This window comes from Enhydra lutris, unplaced genomic scaffold (assembly GCF_002288905.1).
Source record: "Enhydra lutris kenyoni isolate GAN:26980312 unplaced genomic scaffold, ASM228890v2 scaffoldscaffold27, whole genome shotgun sequence".
In the NCBI taxonomy this organism is placed as follows: Eukaryota; Metazoa; Chordata; class Mammalia; order Carnivora; family Mustelidae; genus Enhydra; species Enhydra lutris.
Window position 1 is genome coordinate 19,062,810 of NW_019154111.1, and position 12,429 is coordinate 19,075,238.

General features: G+C 38.8%; 1 protein-coding gene across 2 annotated transcripts in view; it reads left to right on the plus strand.

Annotated features, from left to right (window-relative positions):
- Positions 1-12,429, plus strand: part of LOC111152037 (aminoadipate-semialdehyde synthase) — a 52,545-nt gene that overhangs the window by 20,863 nt on the left and 19,253 nt on the right. For both annotated transcript variants that reach the window (XM_022510320.1, XM_022510319.1), the window contains 4 exons: positions 1,158-1,280; positions 1,650-1,761; positions 11,441-11,500; positions 11,659-11,726. In XM_022510320.1, the coding sequence (XP_022366028.1) occupies positions 1,158-1,280; positions 1,650-1,761; positions 11,441-11,500; positions 11,659-11,726 (363 nt within the window). The remainder of the gene's footprint in view (positions 1-1,157; positions 1,281-1,649; positions 1,762-11,440; positions 11,501-11,658; positions 11,727-12,429) is intronic.

The following is a 12,429-nucleotide window of genomic DNA, read 5'->3' on the forward strand; positions in this document are numbered from 1 at the left end:
GAAATGCATGATTATTTATTTTCTTGTGTTTATGATTTTTCTCCCTCCCGTTAAAATTTAATCTTAAGGATAGGGGTCCTATTTATTTTGGCGACGAGTACCCAGCACATTGCCTGACATACAGTTTGTATTCAAATAATTATCAAATGTTGAATTACGTAATTAGTCAATAAATAAATCAATTAATCACAGTAAATTGTGAACACCTCATCTACCTGGCACTCTGCTAAGCTAAAGTATAGAGAAAAAATATGATTGCTACCCTCAGGCATGCAGCTGGTATGATGTAAATGCCAAGGGAGTACTAGGAGCAATAAATAGCTCAAGAATTTAGAAGAAAGTAGGAACATTGGGCTCAGCAAAGCCTTGAAAGGGAAGACTGAGGAGAAAGAGAATTGCAGGTGGTAGGATTGATGCTTGATAAGTATGGAACCACCAAAGCACAACTTAAGACACAGCAAGTACAACAGTCTAGCTCTAGTACAGGGTTTATAAAGGCAAGTGGTAGTTGGAGGTTGGGCAGGAAATTTTTGGTCAACCACTAAAGGATTTCAAAAGCTGGGCTGAGATTTCTGTTCATAATTCTGGAGATTTCCCGGCATTAACATGTAAAATTATGTGGCTAGAAAGGCACAGACCTATCCCCATGATACAAAAAGTTACCTACAATTCCAAACCTTCTGATGGGACACTCTGGCCTCACCTTGTATGAAGAACAATGTATTTGTGTGTTCTGTAGTCTTCGGTCATGCAGAGTCCCCCTCAGAATAAATCTTGTGCCGCTAAGCAGGGTGGAGGTAATGTAATCAAACTTTCGTAAGTTATTTAGAGTTGGCTGAATAGGTTAATTTTAACGAGGTTGTTTCTTATGATTTCTCTAGGGATGGGGTTTTCCACTTTGATTTCCTTTTTTCTCCACCTGCTCTTCTTTTTCTTCTTACTTTTGTATATGGATACTAAAACTTGTATTGGGAAGATTGTCCATATCCTAGAAGAATACAGTGTCCTGAACAGTGAACTGTAGGAAAAAGAACTAAAGAGCCCAGGAAATATTTGGCTCCCACACTGAAAGTTGTTCAAGTACCTTTCATTTTCTTTCATCTTTAATCTTGTTGAGAAGTTCCATGCTCTGATCTGAGTATTGATGTTATTTTCAGACTTGTGGCGATATGTGACATTTCAGCTGACACAGGAGGATCTATAGAGTTTATGACTGAATGTACGACAATAGAACATCCTTTTTGTATGTATGATGCAGACCAGCATATTATTCATGACAGGTGAGTTTGCTAAGGCTGTAGATCATAAGAGATAGATGGGAATACGTCACTCAGTTAACCTTGATGTACTAGTTTAAAATACTCAATGTTTTACATTTTTATGACGGCTATACAAATATCCAGAGCTATGCTGAAACATATTTAAAAATTTGGTAGAAAAACTACAAGCAAATTCAAATACTTAAAAACATGTATATTATATTTAAATGGGAGATGGGTTGCTGGAGAAAGTTTTGCTTATTTTCTTTTAGACTTTGGTACACAATTATAAATTATTATGAAACACATATAATGGAGTGGACACCTGGAAAAGTTAGAGCTTACAAATAACATTTTATACGTCTGAATAAAGCATATTGCTTCTCCTAGTGTTGAAGGTTCTGGGATTCTGATGTGTTCCATTGACAATTTGCCAGCACAGCTTCCGATTGAAGCTACAGAATACTTTGGAGACATGCTTTACCCTTACGTTGAAGAAATGGTAAGCTGACTGGTAGCATCCACAATTCTGTGGCTTTAAATAGAACTGTGGAGGGCTCTTGGGAATGTTCTGGTCTCCAATACCTAAGAAATCTGCTGTAAAATGAAATGCCAGCCCTCATTCAAAAGTATTTATAGACATTCATTTATATATTCTGCTTACTTGTCTCATGGGAAATATGATTACATAACTGTCTTCATGATTAATTATAATTGAATTTATCTCTCATTATTCATATTTTATTAAGAATGTTCATGACATTGAGATAAGATTTCCTTTTTTTCACTCTTCTGCTGTCTAGGTCAATTCATGTTAGAACATTCTTACTGTGCTGTGATGAACAGATTTGAAAAATCAGAAATACAGAAAATTTTATTGGATGTTTGTCACTAATGCTTAGTTAAGTGACAGCTTTTGTTGTGGTCATGTATTTTTCATTGTGATCAGTGGCTGACTGCCAAAATACTGTGTTATCTAAATGCCATTTCATTTGCCAGAAATAAGTGTTCTTATTTCAATATTTATGTTAAGCATACTCTTCTCTTTCTGTGCTGAGAATTTCTATCTTTTCATATACTTTGAGTGTACTGTTCTTTATCATATGGACAGAGTTAGAAAAGTCTCTTTATAGTCTTTGCATCATATTTCCAAAATTCTGTGTCAGCTTGGGGTTGAAACTTATGGATTGTCTTTTTCCTTAAAAATGGGTCAGATCATAGTTTTCTGGTTTTTTTCAGTTACATAATTTGGGATTATATCCTGGATGATATGAATAGTTATGCTGTGGAGATTCTAGATTATTACATTTTCCTGGAAAGGGTTGATTCTCTTTTTTTAATTAGCAGAGGTTAGACTTAGACTGGTTAGACTTAAATTGAAAACTTTGCCTCATCTAAGGTTGGGGGTAGCTCAAATAAAAGTTCAGCTCTTTCATCTTTACCTGGGTTGCTTACCTATACCCACTCAGTTTGGGGGTTATCCAGAGATTTAAACAGAGTTCACATGAAAGTTGGGCTTTGCTTTTTCTGAATCTGCCCTTTCTGGCATTTTCCACTCACATTCTGGAGGCTGTGGTTGCTCTAGGTTCTCTTCCTGGCATACCCATGAAAGGTCAGGCCAGATGCTAGATTCATCTCTTTGGGTTTTCTTCCCCAGAATTATGGTGGAGCAAGTCTTTTTTACCTTATTTTTAAAAAAATTTAATTCCAGTAGTTTCAGGTATGCAATATAGTGATTTAACAATCCTGTACATTACTCAGTGCTCATCGTGAAAAGTGTACCCTTAATCCCCATCACCTGTTACACACATCGCTCTACCCACCTCCCCTCTGGTAACCATCTGTTTGTTCTCTGTAGTTAAGAGTCTTTTTTTCCTTTGTTCCTTTGTTCTGTATCTTTAATTGCCCATATGAGGAAAATCATATGGTATTTGTTTTTCTCTGTCTTATTTTGCTTAGCACTGTATACAGTCTAGCTCTATTCATGTTGTTGCAAATGACAAGATTCCATTTTTTATGGGTGAGTAATATTCCATTGTGTGTGTGTATATATATGAGTGTATATACACACACACACACACACACACACACACACACACACACACACATATATGTTTACACCACATCTTCTTTATCCATTCATCTATTGATGGATACTTGGGCTGCTTCCATGATTTGGCTATGGTAAATAATGCTGCAATAAACATAGGGGTGCATATACCTTTTCTAATTGGTGTTTCCATATTCTTTGGGTAAGTATCCAGTAGTGGAATTGCTGGATCATATGGTGGTTCTATTTTCAGTTTTTTGAGGAACCTCCATATGTTTTCCATAGCAAGTGTACCATTTTGCATTCCTACTAGCAGTACAAGAGGATTCCTTTTTCTCTGTATCCTCTTCTGCACTTGTTGTTTCTTGTATTTTTTATTTTAGCCATTCTGTTGGGTGTGAGGTGCTGTTTCATTGTCATTTTGATTTGCATTTGCCAGATGACGATGCGGAGCATCTTTTCATGTGCCTGTTGGCTATTGGTGTGTCTTCTTTTGGAGAAATGTCTGTTCAAGTCTTCTGCCCATTTTTTAATTGGAATATTTGGGTTTTTTGGTGTTGAGTTATATCAGTTCTTTCTATATTTTGGATACTAATCCTTTATCAGATAGATCATTTGAAAATATCTTCTCCCATTCAGTAGGTTGCTTTTTTAGTTTGTTGATTATTTCCTTTGCTGTGCAGAAACTTTTCATTTTGATGTAAGTCCCAATAGTTAATTTTTGCTTTTGTTTCCCTTGCCTATCTAGAAAAATGTATCTAGACGTATCTAGAAAAATGTTGCTATGGCCAATGCTAGAAAAATTACTCCCTGTGCTGTCTTCTGAGATTTTTGAGGTTTAGTGTCTTACATTTAGGTCCTAGTCCACTTTGAGTTTATTTTTGTATATGCTGTAAGAAAGTGGTCCAGTTTCATTCTTTTTCATGTAGCTGTTCAGTTTTCACAATAGGATTTGTTTGAGACTTTTTCCCCATAGTGTGTTCTTGCCTCCCTTGTCAAAGATTAATTGACTATATATTATTTTTGGGCCCTCTCTTTTGTTCTATTGATCTGTTGTTTACTTTGTGCCGGTACCATACTGTTTTGATTACTACAGCTTTGTAGTATACATTGAAATCTGGAGTTGTCATACCTCTAGTTCTCTTTTTCTTTTTTTTTTTAAGATTTTCCTTATTTATTTGAGAGAGAAAAAGAGTGAGGGTGAGAGAGAGCACAAGCCACGGGGAGAGGCAGAGGGAGAAGCAGACTCCCCGCTGAGCAGAGAGTCCAATGTGGGGCTCCATCCTAGGACCATGTAATCATGATCTGAGCTGAAGGTAGACACTTAACCAACCCAGTCACCCCTGTTTTTCTTTTTTAACATTGCTTGGCCACTCAGGGTCTTTTGTGGTTCTACACAAACTTTAGTATTGTTTGTCCTACTTTAGTGAAAAATGCTGTTGGTATTTTGATAGGGATTGTATTAAACCTGAAGATTGCTTTGGGTAGTATGGACATTTTAACAATACTTGTCTTTCCAATCAGTGAACATGAAATATCTTTCTGTGTGTTTGGGTCATTTTCAGTTTCTTTCATCAGTGTTTTATAGTTTTCACAGTACAGGTCTTTCACCTCCTCATTAAAATTTATTTCTAGATATTTTATTCCTTTTGGTATAATTGTAAATGGGACTGTTTTCTTAATTTCTGTTTCTCCTGCTTCATTATTAGTGTATAGATATGCAGTGGACTTCTGTACATTGGTTTTTGTATCCCGCAACCTTACTGAATTCATTTATCAGTTCCAGCAGTTTCTTACGGCAGTCTTTAGAGTTTTCTATATATAGTATCATGTCATTTGCAAATAGTGAAAGTTTTACTTCTTCCTTACTAAGTTAGATGGCTTTTATCCCCTTTTCTTGTTAGATTGCTGTGGCTGGTATTTTCAGTACTATCTTGAATAAAAATGGAGAAAGTGGACACCTTTGTCTTGTTCCCACCCTTAGGGAAAAGCTCTCATTTTTTTCCCATTAAGTATGATGTTAGCTGTTGGTTTTTCATGATTAGTTTACTTTCTTTAGTGGTGATCTTCAGTCCTTTCTCTTTTATTTTTTTTGCATATCTATTACTGATTGTTGATATTTGGTTCCTGTTCAGTTTGTATATAACATCTGCATCTGGTAGTCTATATTAAAATGATGGCTGCTTAAGTTTGAACTCATTCTTTACTCCTCTTCCTCCCACATTTTAGGTACATGAAGTTGTACTTTACATCCTTTTATGTTGTGAGTCCCTTGACTGATTTTTATAGATATACTTAATTTCACTGTTCTTGTACCTCCTACTTTTCTTACTCCTACTTATGGTCATTCCTTCACACTCAAAGAATCTCCTTTAACATTTCCAGTAGGGCTGTTTTAGTGATCATGAATTCCTTTACCTTTAGTTTGTCTGGAAAACTTCATTTTTCCTCCTATTCTGAATTACAGCCTTTCTGGATAGAGAATTCTTGGCTGCAGGTTTTTTTCTGTCAGCACTCTGAGTATATCATGCCGCTCTCTTCTGGCCTGCTAAGTTTCTGATGATAAATCTGCTGATAGCTTTGTGGGATTACCCTTATATGTAACTGTTTTCTTTTCTCTTGCTGCTTCTAAAATTCTCTCTTTATCACTACTTTTTGCCATTTTATTATGTGGTTTTGTGCAGATCTCCTTGGGTCAACTTTTTGGGGGATTCTCTATGTCTCTTGGATCTGGATTTTTGTTTCCTTCCCCAGACGAAAGAAGTTTTCAGCTGTTCTTCAAATATATTTTCTGTCCCTTTTTCTCTTTCTTCTTCTGGGATCCCTGTAATATAACTATTATACTTGATTGGGTAACTGAGTTCCCTAAGGCTGTTTTAATTTTGTATTCTTACTTATTCTCTCACATGTTCAGGTTGATTGTTTTCCATTACTCTGTTCTCCAGGTCCCTGATCTTTTCTTCTGCTTTCTCTAGCCCACTATTTATTCCATCTAGTGTATTTTTAATTTTAGTTATTGAGTTCTTCATTTCTGATTGGTTCTTTTATGTTTTCTCTCTCTTTGTTAAGGGTCTCACTGAGCCCTCCACTCCTTCCTCAAGAGCATCTTACTTAGGTAGTCTCCACTTCACTTAGGTATCTTGCTGTGATTTTGTCCTGTTCTTTATCTGGGACATATTCCTCTGTCTCATTTTGTCTAACTCTCTGTGTCTGTTGCTATGTGTTAGGAAAATCAGCTACATTTCCTGCTCTTGAAAGTAGCGGCCTTATGAAGAAGAGGCCCTGCAGTGCCCTGCAGTGCTGTGTTCCCTGTACGTCAGAACTAGTACTTCAGGGGTGTCTCCTCTATGTGCTGTGTGCACTCTGCTCTTGTGGCTGAGCCACTTTTTTCTTCAGTCATCATCTGCAATGGCCCTATTTGCCTATTATGGGCAGTGTTTGGTCCCTGTGACATTAATAGGTTGGTCTGGGGATGCCTTGGGTTTAAGTGGTGTCAGACCTGGCATTTGCCATAGATGCAGTAGCACTGAGGTGTAGGTTGCTTTCCCTGTTTTGTCTTCTGTAAAGCTTTTGTGGGTAAGTGGGGCCTGCTGTCGGATCAGCTATCTGTTCCCAGCCCACTGCTGGGGTTCAGTCTGGCTGGTGTGTGTAGTTCTCTGTCCCTCTCCCTGGGGCAGGCATTCCTTTGGAGTGGTGCTGGTCCATCAGGGCTGCTCGCATGCTGGCGGCCTTGTGGCACTGTTTTGGATGGGCTCAGACCAAGAGTGTATTGGAGGGGCTTGATCTGCAGAAGACTGTGGTGTCAGTTGCAGAGTGTTACCAAAACATGCAAAGGTCTTCCATGGGAGGAGACATTGAGCTGAGGCCTGGCTTGAGGGAGTGTGTCCACAGGGGAACACATGGGTAGGCACACTGTTATCAAGTTAGGTAGGAGTGTAGGTCCTGTGCTGCTTTCAGCTTGTAGCATGTGTTTAGGCTGAGGGGTGGGGCAGGGAAATAGTGCAGGCCAGCGTCTTTATTCCTGGAGAAGTCTCCCATGGATCCTTGCCCCCCAGCACATGCTCTGAGATTAGTAAACATATCTTCCTCCCATATACCCCAGGCATTTTTTAAACTGCTCCTTCTGTGCTATATCTCAATAGGGCTTTTTCTTGTGCTATTTCTTTCAGGGTAGGGACTCAGTTTCATCTTGGCCTCTGCACTCTCCCAGAGATTTAAAAATCCTGCAGATTTTTAAAGTTCCAGGTTTTAAGTACCGGTGCTTATAAAAAGCTATAAAATTCAGTCCTTTTAGTTTTCAAAAGCAAAAATTATGGGGATTCATCTTTCCTCTGTGGGTTTCCCCATGTGAAAGTCTGTTTCTCTCCCTTCCCTGTGCCTGTATTGTCCCTCCCTCCTGTGGAAAGTCCTTCAGATCCCTTCATCTCAGCACCTTCCTACCCTCTTCAATGTAGCATCTTCTCTTCATTTAGCTGTGGAGAGTTTGTTCTGCCAGTCTTCAAGTCATTTTCTGGGTTATTTAAATTGATGTGATTGTCATCTAATTGTGTCTGTGGTAACAGGTGAGCTTAGGGTCCTCCTTTTCCACTATTTTCCCTAAACCAGAAAAAGTCTTATCTACCCTTTGAAGCGAAAAACTGAGGCTTTTCATTTTACCTGGTTTTACTCAATGGGAAGATTGGTCTGAAAAAAACTAATTCACCTTTGCTGGAGAGAAAATGTACATTTAAAAAGGTGGTATGTTTTTGCTTACATAAACTGGCAGTTAATAGACTCTTAGGCAATGTGAGAAGGTTAAAATTATCTGACAGTGAAGTGTTGGAGGTTTTTGGTCAGACTGAGACAGGTGATATTGCTTAGATGTTTGATGACTAAGCTGGCGTCTCTAAATTGTCACACCTTTTTCCTTTTATACATCATGATAGTCCTCTGAACAGTGTGGTGGGATTGTCTTGGGGGCATCTTTGTCAGCACACAGTCTTTAAGCACTGGACATTTTTGAAAATTTATGGCCTTATATTGTAGTCTCGATACGTGTGTTCTGCTTACCACTAAAAAAATTAAGTTGTGTTCTCTTCTGATAACTGTATGGGAACTGTATTTAAAGTATATGCACTGTCGGGGCACCTGCGTGGCTCATCTCGGTTAAGCATCTGATTCTTGGTTTCGGCTCAGGTCATGATCTCAGGGTCGTGAGATCGAGGCCTGCATGGGGCTCTGCTTGTCCTCTTCCCCCCACCTCTGCCTCTCTTCCCACTCTCTCTCTCAAATAAATAAAATCTTTTTTTAAAAAAAAGTATGTGCACTGTCTTTTACCCCTAGATTTTCCTTTTTGACATAAGGTTCAGACCCTGTGGCATTAAAGGCTATCATTCTGAACCAATAGAGAAGTTTTTTTCACTTGAATTAGTTACATATTTTTTGTCTGCTGGAACAAGGCACACATATGGATGAAGAAAATTAAAATACACCTTCTGATCTATAGAGACATGAGGTCTAGGAAGGGATGAGACAAGTGTGCAACCCTGTCATAAGGTGGAATATGACAGCCATTAGGAATATGCTAATGAAGTTGTGGAGGGAAAGGCTCCATCTTGTTCGGTAAAGTCCAGAAAGGTTTTATGAAAGGTGTGATATTTGATTTGGCTCTTGACAGATGTATCGGATCTGTTCATTTGCATGGGAATAAGAGGCATGTGATGGAGACAGGAGAGCAAAGGTGGGAGTTAATTTAACAGAGGGTTTCTGTGAGCTGTGAAGTAAGGTACGTAAAGGGAAGTATGTTGGTTCTACATTGGAAAGGGTCTTGACACCAGCATAAAGAGCTTGAAATTGATTTAGGAAAAAGTGGTGAGCTCTCAAAGGTGGTATATGTGAAAGTGACAAGGACCCTGTGCCTGCACTTTTGTCATGGTTGAACTCCAGCAAGTTAAATGCAGTCATCCAGCAGCCTTTTGTTGTCTTTCCTGTTTGCCTTTCTTTGGGTGGACTCAAGATAGTTATTTCATTTTCTTGGGGAAAAAAATCCATGCAATTATTGCATATATCCTTTTATATATTTATTGAATATTTACCATTTTATTGCACAGGCAAGACACCAAGTGCAGTTCTTAGCTTCAGTCTGCTTAGGGGCGGATTTTAATAAAGGCTTCACAGAGGAGGCAGTTTTTCAGCTGTATCTTGGAGGATGAAGAGTGGGAATTCCATGCAGAGGCATCGCATGTGAAGCATCCACATGCTATAGTACAGAGGCATGGGAATGCTAATGCAGATGAGTGTTAGTCTAATTGATAGGACTAGAGTTTTGGGTATGAGACAGAAGGGAGAATTAAGATTGGAGAAGCAGAGACAGACTGTAGGAAAGTCTGGGGGGGCCACATAGGGAACTAGGGACTGGATCTTGAGGGTATTAGAAAGCTACTGGATTATTTTAAATAGATACAAAAGAAACAATCAGGTTTGTGTTTTATTTTTTTTTTAAAGATTTTTTATTTATTTATTTGACAGAGAGAGATCACAAGTAGACAGAGAGGCAGGCAGAGAGAGAGAGAGAGAGGGAAGCAGGCTCCCTGCTGAGCAGAGAGTCCGATGCGGGACTCGATCCCAGGACCCTGAGATCATGACCTGAGCCGAAGGCAGTGGCTTAACCCACTGAGCCACCCAGGCGCCCAGGTTTGTGTTTTAGATTGAAGATAAATGGAAGGAGAGAGGTGGGAGGTAGTTCCCCTGGACTCAGAAAGACCTGAGTAAGGCCACAGAATTACGTATAAACAGTAGAGACAATGGAAGGATATACAAGAGTTCGGTAGTTTAGCCATATGCCAAGTAAAATTCAAATCACGTGTTGTTATTTGCTGATGGCTCCTGGTAGGAGGTGGGGTTGGTAGGTGGGGGACTTATCTTGATGAGGGAATAGTCATAGGTGGTTGGGTGAAAGAAGCAGTGGAGGATACCAGTTGTGCCAATTCCATGAGCTTCCCCAAAGATGCCCTACCAGTCTTATAGATAGATATCTTTTTTAAAATGCCCATATGCCCGGAATAGATAGCATAAGTGTTGTATGCTTTAGACACATGAAAGTAGTTTTGATATTTGTTTTATTTTTTTTAAAGATTTATTTATTTGTTTTACAGAGAGAGAGAACATGAGTGGGAGGGGCAGAGGGAGAGGGAGAGAATCTCAAGCAGACTACATGCTGAGCACAGAGCCTGACAGGAGTCTCTATCCCACAATCCTGAGATCACAACCTGAGCTGAAACCAAGAGTTGGATACTTAACTGACTATGCCCCTCAGGTGCCCCTGATACTTATTTTAATACAGTAAATAAATATTTCTCTGCCAGTATCTGGTATGTACATTTTGCTCTTTCTCAACTGGGTGACCGGTCTAGACTTTAATCTACAGGGGTAAGGAGGGAATGGTTGTCCCATTGACCCAAAGGTCCTGACCATCAGAAGCAATACTACTAACTGACATGAACTTTACTGTAGGCAGTCTATTCAGGAGTTGGATACCTTGGAAGAAAAGAGGAGGATTAGAAGGATGGTGGGTGTTAATCTGAGAGATGTGGCTTTTGTTGTTTTCCATGGGACTCATTCTTGTGAGATAATGGGAAGACTGCATGTCTCTTTGAGGTCTACTTTGTTCTTGATGCTTCTGAAATGCTGATGTGCCTATACATAGAACCGTATGGACCTGAGGGAGACTCCTTTTGCAGGGTTGATGGCTTTTTGTCTGAAAGGCCCATTCTCTCTTCTGATAGAACAGTGTGAACCTTTGGGGTGGGATTCAGGCCCTTGGAGTGGGTAAAACTTGTGGTGATGTTTGCCAGCATGTTCAATATGACACATCAAACTGTTGGGGAAAGATAAACCGTTTAGTGTTTTTAACAAGCAAAGATGATTGTAATCAAGTTTTAGTTTTAAAATTGGGACTTGTGCTGAAATTGTAGGTTCTTGAGGGACAATTCGTTGCTTGTAGACTTCTATTACCAATTATTTGTATTCCGTGATCTTCAGAAAACTCCTGTAAATTCTTTTTTTCCTTTGACTAATATTTTAATATGGAAATAAACACCAAGATCTTCTCTGCAATGTCATTTATCTCTTACCAGTCTCATTTTCCTTTCAGATATTATCAGATGCAACACAGCCTCTTGAAAGTCAGAATTTTTCTCCTGTGGTGCGAGACGTAAGTTACGAAAATAGTTTTTTCCATGGTTGTATTTTTTCCACTACCATCCTCTCTCACTCTCTTCCTTTCCCTTCCTCTCTCCATCTTTGTTACATGAGCCCCTGTTGTGGGTGTAATATATGGACACTAAAATATCTTGTGTCATACACATTTAGGCAGTGATTACATCCAATGGTGTATTGACTGATAAGTATAAATATATCCAGAAACTCCGAGAGAGCAGGTAAGCACTATTCCTATCTTGGTTTTTTTGAGTATTTTTAAATGTTTCTTTGTGCAGGATACTAGGTTTACACAATTTTGAAAATGTCTTTAGATACAGGAAATCCAAACTATGTGACTAGCTGAAACCAGTGGGAATTATTTTTCTCTGAACATCATTTTGGCTTGCTAAATTCCTGTGTAGACTCGGGTGTAAGCAAGCAGGAGTCTAAAAAGTTGTCTTTTGGGTAACCCCTTGTTCTTTCGCTAGCATTTTGCATATTGATATGTCTCAGCTATTTTCTCAAAGAAAATAAGCACACTAACCCTTCCTGTGGTGCTTTCAGTCTGATTTTTAGTTGAGGGTTTGGACTCTATTTTGTTTAGTATAACGTTTAGGCAAATGGTCTCTTACTTAGAAATGAAGAGAAGTAGTGAAGAAAGAAAATGGTGAGAGGTCAGTTTTCCCTGGGAATTCTTCTTAGGAGGAAGGTGCCAAACAGTAATGTGGTAAATGTACCCAAGAGAATAGTTCTCTTAGAAAGGTACTTAGCTAAGGCCCTTGTTCCCTTAATTGATTTTACTACTCAGAGTTTGAAAACATTGACATTTCTTTGGAATGGTCTGGTCCTCTTCAGCTGATTGTACTTGATTTATGTTTATGTCTGCTCCATTGGTCTATTCACATTTAACAAAATAACCCATGCACTGAATTCTCAGGAGAG